Below are 17,110 nucleotides of genomic sequence, written 5' to 3'. Positions count from 1 at the left end.
TCTTCTTCACTTGTGTTTTGGAAATTCACAGAAGACAGAAGATGTGCAATAGGACCCCTAGCGTATAACAATGAAAACACGGATTCTCAAAGCAAGTATAGCTCAAATATACTTAGACTTTTAAATCAACTATACTTAAATGTCATTTTAAGTATATTTCTGAGAAGTGCATAAGAAGTATACTGAAAGAATACTTTCCTATTTTAGTTTAAAAGAAGTATACTAGTATGCTAGTGAGTTTTGGACACTGCCATCACACTAATACAATGATATTCTATCTCTGTACACATGCAGACGAACGTGTCTTGGCTTTTGCGTTGCTTCTCATTGTTTTTTATGTGTCTGGCACCATGAGCATTTTCTTTTAAGTACGTTGTAAATAGTGTTAATACTTGCTGATTGTACAGAGTTTACATGAGCTTTTTTCTTTTACGATGCCTTCTTATGAAAATATGCACCTCTAGTGTAAGAACTGTAGTGGTTGTGAATAGTGGTGGGTATGTAGGGTGTTATTTTTGTGTAAATATTAGCTAGCCACATATGCAGAGTCGTTTTTCCTCTGCAGTTAACTCCAGACGCTGACGAGACAGGTGTGCCGATCGCAGGTGTCAAGTGTGACAGTGGCGCCACATATGCATGTCATTCTGAACGCCTGTCTCGCTCCCTCTCGCAGTGATGTGGCGCAGTCAAAGGAAGGATGTCCCTGCGCTTCCCGTCTCCGAAAGTGTGGCGAAACGCTTACAGCAGACAAAAGAAATAAATAAATAAACAAGGGCAGATTCAGCCCTGCTTAAAGAAGCGGCATCGCGCTCTTTCATGTGCCAGAACAGAGGGGAAGCTTGACCAATGGGGCTCAGAGGAGCCACTCCGGGGCACTTTCATGCCTCATTTCTGCTACATAATGCTGTCAGACAACTTAAGCCCCTGCCTTATTGTATTGATAAGGGCCGACCCGCCCCTTTCAAACCCAGAACCTTCCACAAGGCCGCCTGTCATCTGAGAGAGCCGGCCGTCCCCGAGCTGCCATTCTGCATGTCGGAGATACACTTCAGAACGGAGACTCGGCAGCATGAAGCCCGTCAGTCAGGCTCTACAGTCACGCCAACACGTCATTCCAGCTGCATGCAAAGAAATGATGTGCGCTAGAGTGAGCATTAGTATTTTTAGGGGTGAAAATCAGGGTTGTTGTTGTTAAATAAAATATAAAACATCAGCTGCTCAAGTTGAAGTACTAAAATAGCAAATTAAAACTAAAATAAAAATTAATATAAATTGGAAACCTTTAATTTAAAATTAAGGCAAGGCAACATTTCAAATTAAATATGAATTAACACAATATATAATACAATTAAATAATATTAATGGAAACTACAATAGTAGATCAATGATACAAAAATAACACCAGTTCAAATGCACAAAAAACATCAATGTTTGCAATTTCTGGTGATTTTTGTATTATGTTTAAGCACACGTCAGCCATATTGACAAAGATTATTAATGCTGTGTTCAAAGAGCCACGTTATCGGTTTCCCGCGCCTTGATCTCAAAGCAGATGTCCTTGTATCGATCTAATTGATGCTGCCTGTTGTCCAGGAGGAACGACACAGGAATGATTGATTCTGTTCTCTTTTCAGAGCCGATGGACTGATTGATGTGCGCGCTGTCAAACCCTTTGCCTAATACGCCTTATCGTGCACGATTCCACATGCATTAAACGCAAACCGCCACGTCTTTATGTTTAGGCGTAGACCAGATTCCGATCAAGAACGAGCCTTCCTTTTTTTAATTTCCTCCTGTCTCCCTTCATCCATGTGGGAGATGAGCAGATTGCATGCTAATGCAGGGGCTGGAGGTGTTCTTCACGAGTGTCCGCTTGGACGCCCGCCACAGCTCGGGGAACAGAGAGTCTGGATGACTCACAATCCTCCCGGCACTGTGGTTATTCTCTTCAATTAATTGGTCCACTTAGGGCCACTTGCTCCAGTCCTGATTGTGGAGAGTGAAGCTCCTCGTTGGTCTCTGGAGCTTCATGTCTACTACCATCTGATGCCAGGATACTGTGGCACGACGTTGAACTTTCTGTAGATTGCAGTTTTTGGATTATGGGATTACAAACTGGCATAATGGTGTTCATAAATTGATTTTGTTTATTTTTATGAAACGCACCAAGGGTGCACAGTTGCCTAGCACTTAGCAGAAGATTTGTTTATTGTAATTAATGCCATAAAAATGAAAGAAATAACAAATTATGCCTGTGTGCCCTTTACCATAGTAAAATCACTATAAACATGGTCATTACTTTGATTAATTTCTTGTGTTTTGTAGAAGAATTAAAGGTTGTTAATTACATTCACCTTTTTGTCATCCTGTGCTGAGGACATTTAAGCGGACGGTTATATTCAGACACATACGGGTGGTTTTGTCCTTGCCTTTTGTATATTTGATATCAGTTCGGCCCAGAATGCAGCGCTGCAGTTTTCTCGGGGCCTAAGTCATGTCAGCTGGCAGTCGTGCTTTATACGCTTAATATAACTCACTGTAAGTCCTGTCGGCAGGTTAATTGCATGTTAGCTGAAGGTTATTTTATTTTGTTCCTCTTTTTGGTAGCAGCGTCTCCTCCACTGGGGATGAGAAGGACAGAGAGCGAGAGGGAAGTAGGGAAGGGGGGAGGGCGTGAGTGTGATACGCAATCCTATCTTAATCAGTGGCTGTGGGTCAACAGTGGCCGTTAATGCAAGGCCTAATGGGAAACGTGCCTGTGGTCCTGTGGAGAGGATTGTGTGTCGTCCAGTGGAGTGGACTGGAGAGCCATTGGCGAGGGGAAGCGGGCCACAATCACGGTGTCTCTGACCCTCGTTGTCCTCTCGCTGCGGCAGATTGCGCCGTTTCCCTGTCACCTTCATCAGCACTTCTGGTTTTTTTTTCTAGGAGTCATTCATCCTAGCGTCTGTTCTCATGCTCTCCTTCTCTATCATATGGCTGTTAACCCACCATCTCTCATCCAGTGATCTGTTCAACAACCGTCTAGTCACTTAAAAATTAATAGCTTTTCCAAAACAGGTTGTTCAGACTCTCAGCCGTTCTGAGTAACATTTGGAGTGTATGTGGTGTTAGTGCCTTTGATAGTTTGTACAAAACGTACATGCTTATGTAATGGTACTTTACAGGAACTGGGTTTGTAATAAATCCCTTTAAAGTCATTTCAGGTGGCTTTTCTTTAGTAGGGAGTACCAGGATGAAAATGCACCTAGTTACGCTACAACAGACTTAAGTGAGACACGGTTCATTTGAATTGAATGTAATGTCCCTCTTTCTCTCTCTACAGTGCCGGGGCCTCCCTTTCTCTCCGTCAACCAAAACTCAGAGACTACTGCATTAGTACGCTGGCAACCCCCGGATTTTATCGCTCCAGGTCTTGAGGTGCAAGGCTATCGGCTACAGTTTGGCCGAAAGGATGTAAGCCCCCTGGCCACGCTGGAGTTCGGCCCTCAGGAGCTGGAATATTCCATTAGCAGTATCCACCGAGGGGCCACGTACGTGTTCAAAGTGTCCGCCAAGTCTAGATCGGGATTTGGCGAAGAGGCTACCCGAGAACTGAAAGTCCCAGAAGAGGTTCCTCGAGGGTATCCTCAAATAATGGAAGGGTCCAACATTACCTGCTGCTCGCTCCAATTTGCCTGGATGCCTCCCGTGCTAGCGGAGCGCAACGGCGCTATAACAGAATACACGCTGGCTTACCAGGAGGCCGGAACAGCCGGTGGACCCAAGGAACTGCGTCTGCCAGCAAGCGAAAACAGCTACACCCTCAACAGCCTGAGGCCCAACGCAGTGTACGATGTGAAAATTCGAGCGCACACCAGTGTAGGTCCAGGGCCCTACAGCCCACCGATCCAGTATCGAACAGTGGCCTACGAAGCAGGTACGGGTTGCTCATTTCCCCGCCTCAAGGGACAAACCTCTACAATGCAAGCACCTACACCCGATTTTATAAAGTTCTCTGGGAGCCACATACCTCACTAACACCCTCCCCCACAACAAGGTAAAATAAGTCAGTAAGCTAAAGTCAGTCAGTTTTGAAAGGGGAGGAGCGTCAATTTTTGCGAGGTAAGTGCCGATTGGTCAGACACGCCCAGCACATTCACTCATCCAATCACAAATCTCCCCTAGTATGCCAAGGTAGGCGAGTACCACGTCAAGGAGACCTCAGATCTGAAGTCGAATCAGGCACATTTGTTTACTTTGTTTGGGTTATCTTCTGTATTTTTCATTTTTTGGTTTAACAGTTCCTCTTTTCTGTACTCACCTTTCCCCCCCGCTCCCACACTGGGATGATTTGCAGCATGGCGTCCCATGATGCACTGCTAACAAGTGTGGGCATGACAACTGTGTTTGGGGTTTGTCCTCGTTCCTGTCGGGCTTTCTGCCACGGCAGTGCCTATCCAAATTCGAGAGCACGCAGCAGTGGGCTACTCAAACATAATGTGGGTTCAGCTATTCTGGAAGCGTTCAGGGGGGATTATGGGAACTGCTTGCCAAATGTTCTTGTTGGGGCGGCACTGCCGGGCCAGGGCAGGCAGAGTACTGTGCGATCCTGTGGTTCTGTGTTCACCAGTCCAGTCTAGCGTGCTGTTTGTCCCAACTGAGCGCCTCCCCTCCCTCCCCTTCACAGCCAACTCCACACACCGCTCACTCAGAGGGACCAAAGCCCCTCTCCTTGGGGGGAAAAAATGGTCGCAAGCGTCCAACACTCTGTCAGCCTTCTTTCCCTTCAGTCTTGGTGTACTTTTCCATTTCTAAAGTGTCTTTCTCAATTTGTTTCCTCCATTCACCTCTGGACAGATGTCCCTAAGAACTTCACCGTGAAGCTAGTCACCAAGACCACAGTACTGCTAACCTGGAAGTTTTCCGATAGCCGCTTCCCGTACCGCTGTATGGTATGCAGGCTTCAGTATCAACCTTAATCTTAATTCATGTTGTTCTGGTGAACAATTTATCGATGCACATTGGTCCACAGATCGAGTACAACCGGCAGAAGGTTGACATTGACGCTAGGATGACCAAAGCGCTCATCACCAACTTGCGACCCAACAGCACCTACGAGTTCAGAATCACCTGCCAGGAGAGCAGTGATGGCGGACCCAAACACAAGCTTGTCGCACGAACGGCACCACCTATCCTGGTCCGAAGGCCAGAGTTGGACCTGAAAAGAGAGCCGGACAGTACACTGACCATTGTCTTCCCACCGCTGGAATCCAAAGAGTTGATCAAGTAAGGAGAACCTAATACTGTTGTAGGCCAGAAATGCATTCTACACAAGCAAATTAGAAACGTGGTGGTTCTTTAAAAGTGTCGATGTTGGAGCCCTGACAAAACAGTAGAAGACAATTTGCAGTGTTATTTGCTATAGTGCCCCTTGTGGCCATACTGAGAATGCAGTACAAGCAACATTAAACTTGCATCTGCATTCGCATTCTTGTATAGAACATTTTTCAGGTTTTGTTGGAAATTATTTCGCTAGATGTTTAAAGTTTAAATGCAGTTCTTTTTGTAATGGTTTTATGCACCATCTTGTCCTCTTGCAGGGCGGTCTATGTTGTGGTGGTTCCTCTGAAGAAGGGAAGAGGTCCAATCCGACACATCAAGAGCCCAGATGAACTTGACCTAGAGGAGGTGAACAAACCCACAGCTTCTTTTCTCAAGCCTTTGTCCTTGTGTCGCAGACACAGTGGAGCCGAAGCAATGGAAAGTGTTCTCACAGGAGCACTGTGGGAACGTTCCCAAGGGGGGACAATTACACAGCTCTCATCCTTACCCGCTGGCAAGCTGCCACACTTGGCCACTTGACCTTGAGCTGTGGATGGCGAATGGGTGCCTGTATTCTGTAGATGTATTATTTGACTCCTTTCTTGTTGGCATCAGTATACAAGTCGCTAATTGTATAGTTTAAAAGTTTCGGTTTTGTGTCCAGGAGAATATGTTCTTCTCAAGCAGTCTTTTTCTCCCACAGCTGCTGGGCGACAGAAGACTCGGTCAGCGTCATGCTCGAACCACCCGTCAGCTCAAGCAGGTGGATGGGAAGCGGCCCTATATTGCTGCCAGCTTCAAGCCCTCAACCATGCCGCCGTCCTTCACCCTGGGCAACCAGATGGTCTACAGCGGCTTTGAAAACAGAGCTCTGGACCCTGGGCAGGAGTACGTGTTCTTCATCCTCGCCGAGCTCAACATCACTGGAGGGGTGAGTGAAATAAGCCTTTTTAACTACACAAGTTGGTGTTCTTATTTCTAAGCATGACTATAACCAGTTTTTTGCTTTTGTGCAGAAATCGTTTGCGTCCAGTCCCTACACGGATCCAGTCACGGCTCCTGACGTGGACCATCAGCCTGTGGAGACGGGAGGGGACGGACTCATTTGGGTGGTGGGACCAGTTCTCGCGGTGGTCTTTATAATCTGTATTGTGATCGCGATTCTCCTCTACAAGAAGTGAGTGGACTTTTGATATGCTAATGAATATGAACTTTGTTAGACTGTACCATTTACACTAGCAGTCAAAATGAGAACTAATTAAAGCTTCTCATTATCTTTAGTGCTTGAAATTTTACATTTTCAGTCACAAATTGCAGTTCTTCATGTAACGAGTAGTTGGTGCAGTCTTCAAACTAACACTCTGACATGGTAAATGCATTTTGAGGTGAAGACATGCTAAAAGAAGGATTTAAGCTTATTTTAGCCCTCAGCGTTGGCATAGTTTTGGAGAAGTTCAAAGCGGACCTGAGTAGAGCAATCAATTCGATCGTATCAAAAATTAATGAGGTGATAGCTAATAGCTATTAGCTTCAGAGCCCGGCCAAAGCCGACCGCTTTGACTTTTAGCATGCAAACGTGCTGAAACTCAAAGGGAAGCTATTCCTCATTAGCGCCTCGAGAGCCAGGTTAAAAGCGGACGACTCCTGGCTAGTATTTCCTCCCTCGGCAGGACCTTGAGTTTGACCTTTGGTGTCTGGAGATCGTATAGCCCCCCCGGTGGGCGCAAACACACATCTTTTACAGGTCTGTCCAAATGCAGATGAGCTAATCTGGCTCCGCTAGCCTGCCCTGTGAATTTAAATGCACTCTATTGATTTTTTTTCTCCTCTCCTCTCCCTTGTTCTCTTGTTGTGTTTTCTCCCTTTTATATATTTATTTCACTTCAATGCTTTCTTTGGAAGCAGCAAGCCTGACAGGTAAGGCTTAGCTGTACTTTATTGCTGTTTTCAAGGGGGCAAAAGAAAACAACCTGCCTCAGCATAAAAGCAACTTTTAATTAGATGGCAGAGAAAAACAGTGCAATGAAATGGCGGGTTCAACCAATGTGCCCCTCGGCTGTGGTGTTTGTGGACATAGCGTTGTTTGTGCTAGCATCTAGCATCCTCTATTATCGACTACAAACAGTGTTTTCTGCACTGATAAATACTGACAAACAAAGTAGTATCTATACACTTATGAAGTTTACCAGTGTGGCACTAATTAAATCAGTCAAACCGATTCATTGAGGAGTCAATGAACTGAATCGGTCAGAAAACACTGGGTGGTCATTTTGTGCACTTGTGACCTGGTTTACTTGTTTGTTTTTGGTCTCGTTTGTCCAATTTCATTTAGTCCTTGCGTTTTTCTTTCCTTTTCTAAAGCAGCAAACGTAAAGAGTCAGAGCCCCGGCAGAAATGTATGCTGAACAACGCCGATATCACCCCTCACCATCCCACAGACCCGGTGGAGATGAGACGAATCAACTTCCAGACCCCAGGTATATACACACCAGTCACTTTAAGCATGAACTCTTCTCTGGTTCATCTCGCGAAACCTGTCAAGAACATGTCAGATTTCTTTTTTAGGTCACCAAATCAAGTGAAAAATCGAAAGAATGATATTTTCCATAGCTAGTTTTGCATTTCAACATTATTTTCATATCACTCGTCAGATTCTCCTTTCAAACGCGTACTTTGAAGTGCGCCAGAATGGCATATATTGTCAATTAACTTTAATTTAACTGTCAATTTCAGGCACACCTGCTGTTATTTCTAATTAGTGTCTCTACTGATGCAGTTTATTAGTTAATAATTGCGTATGGTCTGTCAGTCATCTTTATTTCGTATTTGGTTCAGTGTTTTGAACGTCCAAACCAAACTGAACATCCATGCGGTTTCAGAGACATTTTTGTCATCGCCGTCCTCGTCTCATTCAAAAAGCATGGAATACAAATGGCTTTTATATTGACTTTTAAGATTTACATAGATTTAGGAGACAGAAAAGCCAAACATTATTCGCAGCAAGAAAAATGCAACATGTTATTATGTTATTATTTTTTTGTTTATATATCTTATAAACAAATTAATGCACCGATGTACAATTTTTATACCGATAACTGATAATTATGTAAATAATTGTTTTAATATTATTTAAAAATTATTTTCATAATATTAACAATTTGGTATTTTTATTTTTAAATTATCTTAATTTTTTGTTACTGATGACTAACATAATAATTTATATTAATATTAAAAATTATTATTTATTTTTGTGGAGACAGATAACTGGTAATTATGTTTTTTTTTGTGTTGTTGTTTTTTTTTAACATTTATTTATTTATTTTACCAGTATATTTTGCATCCCTATTTATATTGATAATTATAATATTCCTGAATTGTAATGCTTCAAATTACGAATAACCGATAAATACAGATAACCGCTAATTATGTCTATGCTGTTTTTCTAATATTTATTTATTTATTTATTGGCTGTATGTGGTCACCAATATATTGTGCATTCCTATTTACAGTCCTAATTCTAATATTAATCCTAAATTATAATGCTTATAATTACAGATTACCGATAAATGCAGATAACCGATAATTATCTCTATGCTCTTTTTTTTTTTTTTTTTTTTTTTTTAAGAAGATTTATTGATTTATATTGGCTGTATATGGTCACCAATATATTTTGCATTCCTATCTACAATCCAAATTTTAATATTAATCCTAAATTATAATGCTTATAATTACAGATAACCGATAAATGCAGATAACCGATAATTATCTCTATGCTGTTTTGTTTTTTTATATGTATTGATTTATACTGGCTGTATATGGTCACCAATATATTGTGCATCCCTATTTACAGTGCTAATTATTAATCCTGAATTACAATGATAATCATAAATACAGATAACCGATAAATACTGCAAACAGATATTGAACGTCCAAGCTTTTGAAAAGTTTTTGCCTTCGCTGTTGTTCAAAAGCAGGCAATCTTTTGTCTCATCCGAATCCTCCAGTTCAAAGAGCGTCCTCATTTTCGCCAGCTTTGCACGCTAAACCTACCCTGACATTTCTCGGCGGCTCCTTGAAGTGGCGCAGAGTGAATTTGTCGGCGGCGTCTCTCCCGTCCGCTCTCGGCGTCTCCCCATCAAACAGCTCTCGTTTCAAAGGCGGTAATCTCGGCGCGGCCGCCCGAGGAGGTCATAACGCCGAGAGCTCTCCTCCTTTGGCCCAGATAAAACGCGAGCCAGCTGAGAAATGGAGGTGGAGAATGCAAGAAAGCCACTATCGCCACCTCATTTCCCATAATCACCTGTCCATTGTGGGGCATCTTGTCTGGCAGCCGCCTAATAACACATCTGAAATGAGCCTGGCGCACTTTCATCTTACTTCTCGCATCTTTCGTCTGCTTCAACACTGTGGAGAGGCTCGCCTCGTTAAAGCCGTCCTCGTTGGACTTTATTAATTGAGGAGCGTTCAATTTGCGACGCGACGTTGTTCTTTTTAAGCGTGGGGTGTCATTATCTCTTTGCTTGGTGAATTTTCATTTAAGTGGACATTTTAGCCCAATTAACTGGGACGGGGAAACATTTGCGACATTTCCATTAGCTAATAGGGGCCATTGTTCAAAGCAGCACACTTCAGTTCACATGGATGACTGGCACATATGGCGCTCAACTTGTCCTAATGAGACGAGACGCCGACATTCGGTTTGTTTCGTAAGGCGTTTAGGGTCAGGTTTTGCTCAATCCCTCTGCGTCCCCTTCAGTCTGTTTGTATTGGTAATATGAATCATTTTAGAAAACAAACATATTTTTTATTAGCAAACTGTTTAATGCGACATGCTCCCAACGCTCATGGTTTTCTAGGCCCGTGATTAATTGTGTCTGTAAATAGAAGATTTGTGATCCTCGCCCGCATCCTATTTAGTCATTTTTTAGGCTGCTTTTTAAAATCTTGCCAGAATTCACTGTTTATTTTTTTTTCTTTATTGATTTCTTCATTCTGTTTTACTCAGAAATATGTCATATTAGGGAAGAAAATGGCTTTTATATTGACTTTTAAGATTTAGATAGATTTAGGAGGTAGAAAAGCTGTTTGGGCATTTTGTATATCTTATAAATAAAGTAACGCACCTATGCACCTAATTTTAAATTGATAACCAATAGTTATATGTAATTGTAAGCATTACAATTCATGATGGATGGATGGATGGATGGATGGATAGATAGATAGATAGATAGATAGATATGTAATAATTGTTACGTTCATTATGTGTTATCAAAAAATAAAGTAACTGAAAAATAAAAAATGTTGTTATAATTATTAAAAACCAACTATTATCTTTATACTGTTAAATAATTATTTATTTATTTATGGCTGTATATGGTCACCAATATATCATGCATCCCTATTTATAATGTTAATTATAAAATTAATACTGAATTATAATTCTTACAATTATAGATAACCGATAAATACAGATAACCTGTGTTGTTGTTTTTAAACATTTATTTATTTATTTTACTTTCAATGGCTGTATATGGTTACCAGTATATTTTGCATCCCTATTTATAATGATAATTATAATATTCCTGAATTGTAATGCTTCAAATTACAAATAACCGATAAATACAGATAACCGACAATTATGTCTATGCTGTTTTTCTAATATGTATTTATTTATTTATTTATTTATTTATTTTGGCTGTATATGGTCACCAATATGTTATGCATTCCTGTTTATAATGTTAACTATAATATTAATTCTGATTTATAATGCTTAAAATTACAGATAACCCATAAATACAGATAACCGATAATTATGTTTATGGTGGGGTTTTTTTTTTTTAACATTTATTTATTTTATTTCCAATGGCTGCATATGGTTACCAGTATATTATGCATTCCTATTTATAATGCTAGTTATAATATTAATCCTGAATTATAATGCTTACAATTACAGATAACCGATAATTATGACTTTATAATTACGACTGAATTATTGACTTTTGTTCTGTCATTCCCGATTACAGTGCGAATGTAAACCTGATCCACTCAATAGCATGTTAATCTGTGCGTCTGCATAGGTGTCGTTTGCCTGAAGTCAACACAGATGGTTCAGACCTCAACAACAGAAGCTAAAGACGCTCCTCGTGCGCTCACGCTCCAGACAGCTGGACAGACGTTGAGCCACTAAACTCTGACCGTATGTCTTTTTACCGCTCGATCGCCGCCGCCATCTGATATTTAGAGAATTTATTCTTTAAAAAACTAGCATGGAGTTTGAGGTGAACACTCGCGAAGCAGCATAACTCCAGCGGTTCATGTACGTCTCGTAAACATCAGCGACTGTGATGTCGGATGAAGGACGGCTGAGTGTCCTACTTTCAGCGTCTGACAGACTGCTTGGCGTCGGATCCAACGGCGAGGACCCTCGCGAGGATTACCGCCTTCATTCAGAGCAGGGGTGGTCCGTTCTCCTGCCTGGTTAAAAATGCACAATATAGTGTGAAAAATTAATTGGAGGGAGAAAACGCATAAAAGGAGAAGTTCTATTTTCTGCTTATTAATTTTCCTCGCATTTATCTTGTTTTCCCATTTCTTTGAGTCCATTTCAAGATTTTGTTCTCAACTAATTATCAGTACATTCAAAGAGGGATGCTTTTATTTTCTTTTTTGCTGTTTGCTGTTTTTCACAGATTCGGGTCTAAGCAGTCCTGTCAGTGAAGCCGGTTTTGACTATGAAAGTTAGTGCTTACATCTCGCGCTGAGCTTTGGTGTTTTCTTATCTTTTTTTAATGCGTCTGCCCCACATCCGGAATAATGGGTTGTGTTTTCCGACTACATTTGCATATGACTTTTTTTTCCTCCCCTCACAAACTGCCGGATCTGCGCTAATTTTCACTCCCGTAACCCTGGGAAAGTTAAAAGGAGTCGTAATTTAAATGAAACCTAAAACTACAGCTCATTAGCAATTGCTTTGCCTATACGAGGTGCATAATTTAGGATAAAATCAAGTATGTAGTACTATTAACATAGCATAAAAATAATTACAATAACATAAAAAGCATAAAAAGTTGACTTTCTTTTTTTATGTAACCTAGCCATACTTAAGCTTAAATTGAACTAAATAAGTTTTATAATTGCAATTAAAGAATATCTTAATATTATTACTTTCTATTATTTTTATATTTAATTAACTTTTTCAGTTATTTTATTTCTTACTGATAACAATGATTTATATTAATGTTTAATTGTTGATATAATCATAACTTCATGCTATTTCACGTACGTAATGCTGTTTCAAAGCAGGTCTTTAATTTCTACAACTGTTTGAAGCAAGCAGCGTGTCGATGATTTTCCTAGACATTTGTTCTGCATTATGCATCTGTGGGAAGTTAAAATGCAAATGCGGTTAACTGTTTCATCTTAATTATGACTGCTTTTAACTTTCATTCGTAACACGGCTTTTAATTTTTCCTTTTTAATTTGTTTTTTTCCTTTATACTTCTGCTTGTCGATTGCTTTGTTCTCACAGGCTGTTGGCTGCACACTATTAATCCACAGTAAAAGCAGCTGATCATGTAGAGACTCAGCTCTGCTGTATAATTTTTACACAAGTCTCCACACATTCCAGCATCCTGTCCGTTCAGGCCCCCGTTCCTCTCTCCACCGATGGGGTCGTTCTGCAGGCGGAGATAACGAGCCGAATTAATTACCCTCGGCAAACAATAGTCCGACATTTGATACGTCCCTCCCGCCCCCCAGCGAGGCAGAGGAAAGAGAAACCCGACTCCTGTTTTCTCGTTTTTTTATGGGGAAATATACAGAGCGCTTTTCCTTTTATATGTAAATGAACAATCGCATAAAATCGTTTCGCGAACAGCAGCAGCGGATATCAAAAGGATTTGTTATTTGCATCACCTGTCAAGCACAAATAAGAGACTGAAAATATGTAATTAGACAGTTTGCATCTCTCGCGCTCACTGATCTTGGGCTTGATTGCATGGGATAAAAAGACTCTGCGGTGAGGAGAGAGAGAGACGCAGAAATCCTGGCACAGAGAGCAGATAGGAAATGAACAGCAACAGGAATTTGTCCTTGAAAGAGTTCATATCCGATTGGACCTCGTTTAAACAGACTTTTTAGTGTCTTTCGCAAAAATACTTGAGATTGAATGTGGTTAATTATAAAAACCGATAAGGTCATGCTTGTAAAGCCATGTCTTGGATAACCAGTAAATATCAATGTCCAATTTTAACAGTTTGACAAAGTTTACTTTGAAAGTTTTGATCATCTACAGAGGTTAAGGCATTTTTCACCTCGATCGGATTAAATGTAATTGTTTCGTATATCTTTCAGAGAGAAAATTCCAGACAACAAATAAATAACAGCTTATTATGAAATGGAAAAATGGGACATGAGTAATTGTTGTTGACACGGAGCAAAGTTGACGAATGCGTTGACATTGGAAAAGTGCTAATCTTTTGAGTTTGTTGGGGTTCGATTGCCTCTAGATGGCCTTTCTCATTGCATTACGGAGGCTGTCACCGTTTAGCATGCAGGTCTGATCTCAGGTTGTTTGCCAAAGTTGCCCTTCACATCTTTTTCGAGAGTGCTTTGGCATATATTACCTTGGTTCACCTTAAGAGGGTAAAACTGAGTTCAGACTATCTCTGCGAGCTCGGTCAGGCTGATGAGAATAACACATGTGAAGTAAGAAAAGCGTTAGCATCCAGGCAGTGGTTATTAGCATAGTTTGATTTCAGCTAGAGCCTTTCTTGAGTGGCATTTGCTTCGTTTGGTGCCATAATGTCCAATCAGCAAGTGTCCTTTCTCAATCAAACCCAAGCCATTTGCGGCGTACAACATTATGAGAAAGAAAAAAACTGCAAGTGAAATTGAGGAAGGCTAATGTGATTATGCAGATAATCCATGCTTAATTAAATCACAGTGCTCTTCAAAGAAGACGTCAACATTTATCCAACTTTTGACCTTGCGTTGAAGAAAGTCCAACGCCCTCTATAAAAAAAAGTCCCAACCATTTTGTTGACGATATGTCTGTTTTCTGCCATAATCCATTACTAATTCATAACTGGATTAACTCCCCAGCGAGAGGCCTAGGAAGTTTTTGGTTTGAGGAAACAGCAAAACCAGTGCTTGTTTGAGGAAAGGTCTTGTAGGTTGTTGCAGGGTTAACATGAGCGACTGCTTCCGTGACACGCTTGCTTAGCTTTGGCTGAACCGAAAGCAGAGAACACGGCACTTCACTTTACACCGGTACCATCGGGTCATCCTAACCCAGGCCAGAACTCTCAAATAAGCCCCCTATCTTACCTTGATTACCCCCATCGTCTCCCTTACACCACAAGAGCTTTATTTCCCATCATTGCGCAAATGGCAAATGAAGGATTACATAAGGAAATTATTGCAAGCTTCTGCCAAAAGGAAAGCTGTTAGAAATATTAAGGCTAGAGGTTTACTCCAGGGAAAGGCAATATTGTATTTTTCTACCTCTCGCTCACTCGTGTTTTTTTGGTGTTTAGTGTGGAAGCATTCCAGTTTTTTTCCCCCCAGAGCAGCAAGACAAAGAAAGCAAGAACATTAAGTCCATATTTTGGTTACGTGCAAGGCGACATGCAAATGAGTCTGTTTATGAAGCCTAGCATAATATACAAGAAGGAAGCTTGTGTCCTTTAATGCCAAACAGTCTCCGAATACCAAAGCAGGGTTATGGAAAGGACAGAAGTGTCCAATATCACTATTCTGAAGAAACTACCTGCCTAGAAGTTTCTAGTGATCCTGAAGAGCTTGATTAGCTGGTTCAGGTTTGTTCAATTTGCGATCCCTCCAGGAACAGGATTGGACACCCCTGGTTAAGGATAACGTAGGGTTCACCCTAGAGCAGGGGTGCCCAATCTTGGAGGGCTGGTGTCTTGCGGAGTTTAGCTCCAAGCCCAATTAGACACACCTGATCCAGCTAATCAAGCTCTTACTAGGTTACTAGAAACTTCCCGGCAGGTGTGTTGAGGCAAGCTGTAGCTAAACCCGGACCAAGTTAGGGCACCCCTGCCTTAGAGGATACCGTTCCCCTATTCCAGATATACATAGCTTCAACATTGTAGTGTGCATTTGGCCTTTTGTCTTGTCTTGGTGAAACGTTTTCAGATTTTGCATTTCATTAAATCTATTACGTTTCAGCTCTGCAGACATGAACATATTTCTCAAGGGCAGATCTTGGGGATTATTTCAATTTATTGTTCCTGTGACTCAGTTTGAAAGGAGATTTGTTTGGTTTCACGAAGGCAACCAAGCGCATTATTTTCTTTGTCATAGCCTGCTGAAGACAAGCGTATTGTTTGTCTTACCAACCAAGTATATGAAGTGTCCTCCTATTTGTCGTTTTTAGCTACAGCGGAGTGAGGATGAAGAAATTTCATTGCCGTGGCAATACTGCAAAGCTATTAGGAACCATTTGACCCGCTATCATTTTTGTAATTGGTTTGGGGTTTTTGTAGCACCTTAGCAATCGTCCTTAGGTCTTGTCTGTGTAAATTCAGCCGTTTTTTCTGTATTAGGACGATCCTGATTGGTCCGATTGATGATGTAGAGCTCTGGCCTGGTCGCACTGTCTCTCTAACATCACCCACTGTTCCTCACTCCAGTTCCCAACTCATTGTCTCACATGCTTGGGTGTCTTCCCCCACCCCGATCCCGTTTTCTCCACCAACTTTTGGGATTTGGCTTCTAAGTGTCTTTCTTGGTCTTTCTGACCTTTTCTTTCTGTTTTCTTCCCCTGATTGGTGCGCAGGTATGATGAACCACCCTCCGATCCCCATCTCTGAGCTCGCTGAGCACACGGAGCTGCTGAAGGCCAACGACAACCTGAAGCTCTCCCAGGAGTATGAGGTACCGCATATTATACAGAAATACCATTTTACGTTACCAATAAGCCATTCCACTTACGGTGAATTGTTTTTAGCATGTGCATGGCAGTTACTCACGTGCCACAGGGTTTTGCAGTCTCAGTTTGGAGTGCTGGGCTTGTAAATGTAGCGGCTGCTGATTAGCCTTTGCTATTGCTGAATCAGCCTTCATTTGCATAGAGCAAATGTCGTCGTCCATCTTAAATCACAGCGTGCTATGGCAGCACTGCCATCAATGCCCCCCGGGGCTTAATGCCGTCCTAAATGGCTCCCAGCGTGGGCCAGACCTGATATCTCAGCAGGAACATGGGAACGCTTGAGTTGAGCCAACCCGCTATCATTTTTGGGACACTGGTTTAGCATATAGATTAGCATTAGCTGCATATGCTAACTAAATGAAGAACGTCATTCATGAGAGGCTAAGCCTGAGTAGTAGATTGTTGATTAGGTTGTTTCTGACTTCAGCCACATGCCGAAAGCGAGTAAACAATGGCGTAACCTAGCAAAATCACCAGATATTAGTCAATAGTTTCAGAGTTAGATCAGCTGATTTTTTTAAAAATGATCTGCTCTGGCTTTGTAAACAAGTCATTCTGCTGAGGAAAGTGTTTGGGAGTGTTTGGGAATGTTTGTAGTTTTTGATAGTAGCACACTAGAAGTAGCTGTTAAATAAGTAAGGAATGGCAATGGAAAACTGGGCTAGATTTGAAGTAGAAAAAGATGTTTGATGCAAGGAGTTTTGTCAGATATGAGGATGTGGGTTGGTCATTATGCAAAATTATGTTGTGGATGACCAAACTTCAGATTATGTCATCACATTTCCATCCATACATGATCCGTTAGATCACGGCGCAGTGTGGCATTTGGCTTGGTGGAGAACCAAACCAATC

General features: G+C 41.4%; 1 protein-coding gene across 1 annotated transcript in view; it reads left to right on the top strand.

The window, feature by feature from the left end:
• Window positions 1-17,110, top strand: part of ptprsa (protein tyrosine phosphatase receptor type Sa) — a 246,800-nt gene that overhangs the window by 205,184 nt on the left and 24,506 nt on the right. The window contains exons 17-26 of the mRNA XM_051094491.1: window positions 3,326-3,919; window positions 4,840-4,934; window positions 5,015-5,268; window positions 5,583-5,670; window positions 6,008-6,235; window positions 6,321-6,481; window positions 7,207-7,221; window positions 7,666-7,781; window positions 11,994-12,041; window positions 16,106-16,203. Of these exons, the coding sequence (XP_050950448.1) occupies window positions 3,326-3,919; window positions 4,840-4,934; window positions 5,015-5,268; window positions 5,583-5,670; window positions 6,008-6,235; window positions 6,321-6,481; window positions 7,207-7,221; window positions 7,666-7,781; window positions 11,994-12,041; window positions 16,106-16,203 (1,697 nt within the window). The remainder of the gene's footprint in view (window positions 1-3,325; window positions 3,920-4,839; window positions 4,935-5,014; window positions 5,269-5,582; window positions 5,671-6,007; window positions 6,236-6,320; window positions 6,482-7,206; window positions 7,222-7,665; window positions 7,782-11,993; window positions 12,042-16,105; window positions 16,204-17,110) is intronic.

Source organism: Labeo rohita, chromosome 22 (assembly GCF_022985175.1).
Source record: "Labeo rohita strain BAU-BD-2019 chromosome 22, IGBB_LRoh.1.0, whole genome shotgun sequence".
Taxonomy (NCBI): Eukaryota; Metazoa; Chordata; class Actinopteri; order Cypriniformes; family Cyprinidae; genus Labeo; species Labeo rohita.
This window is presented reverse-complemented; position numbering and strand designations above follow the sequence as displayed.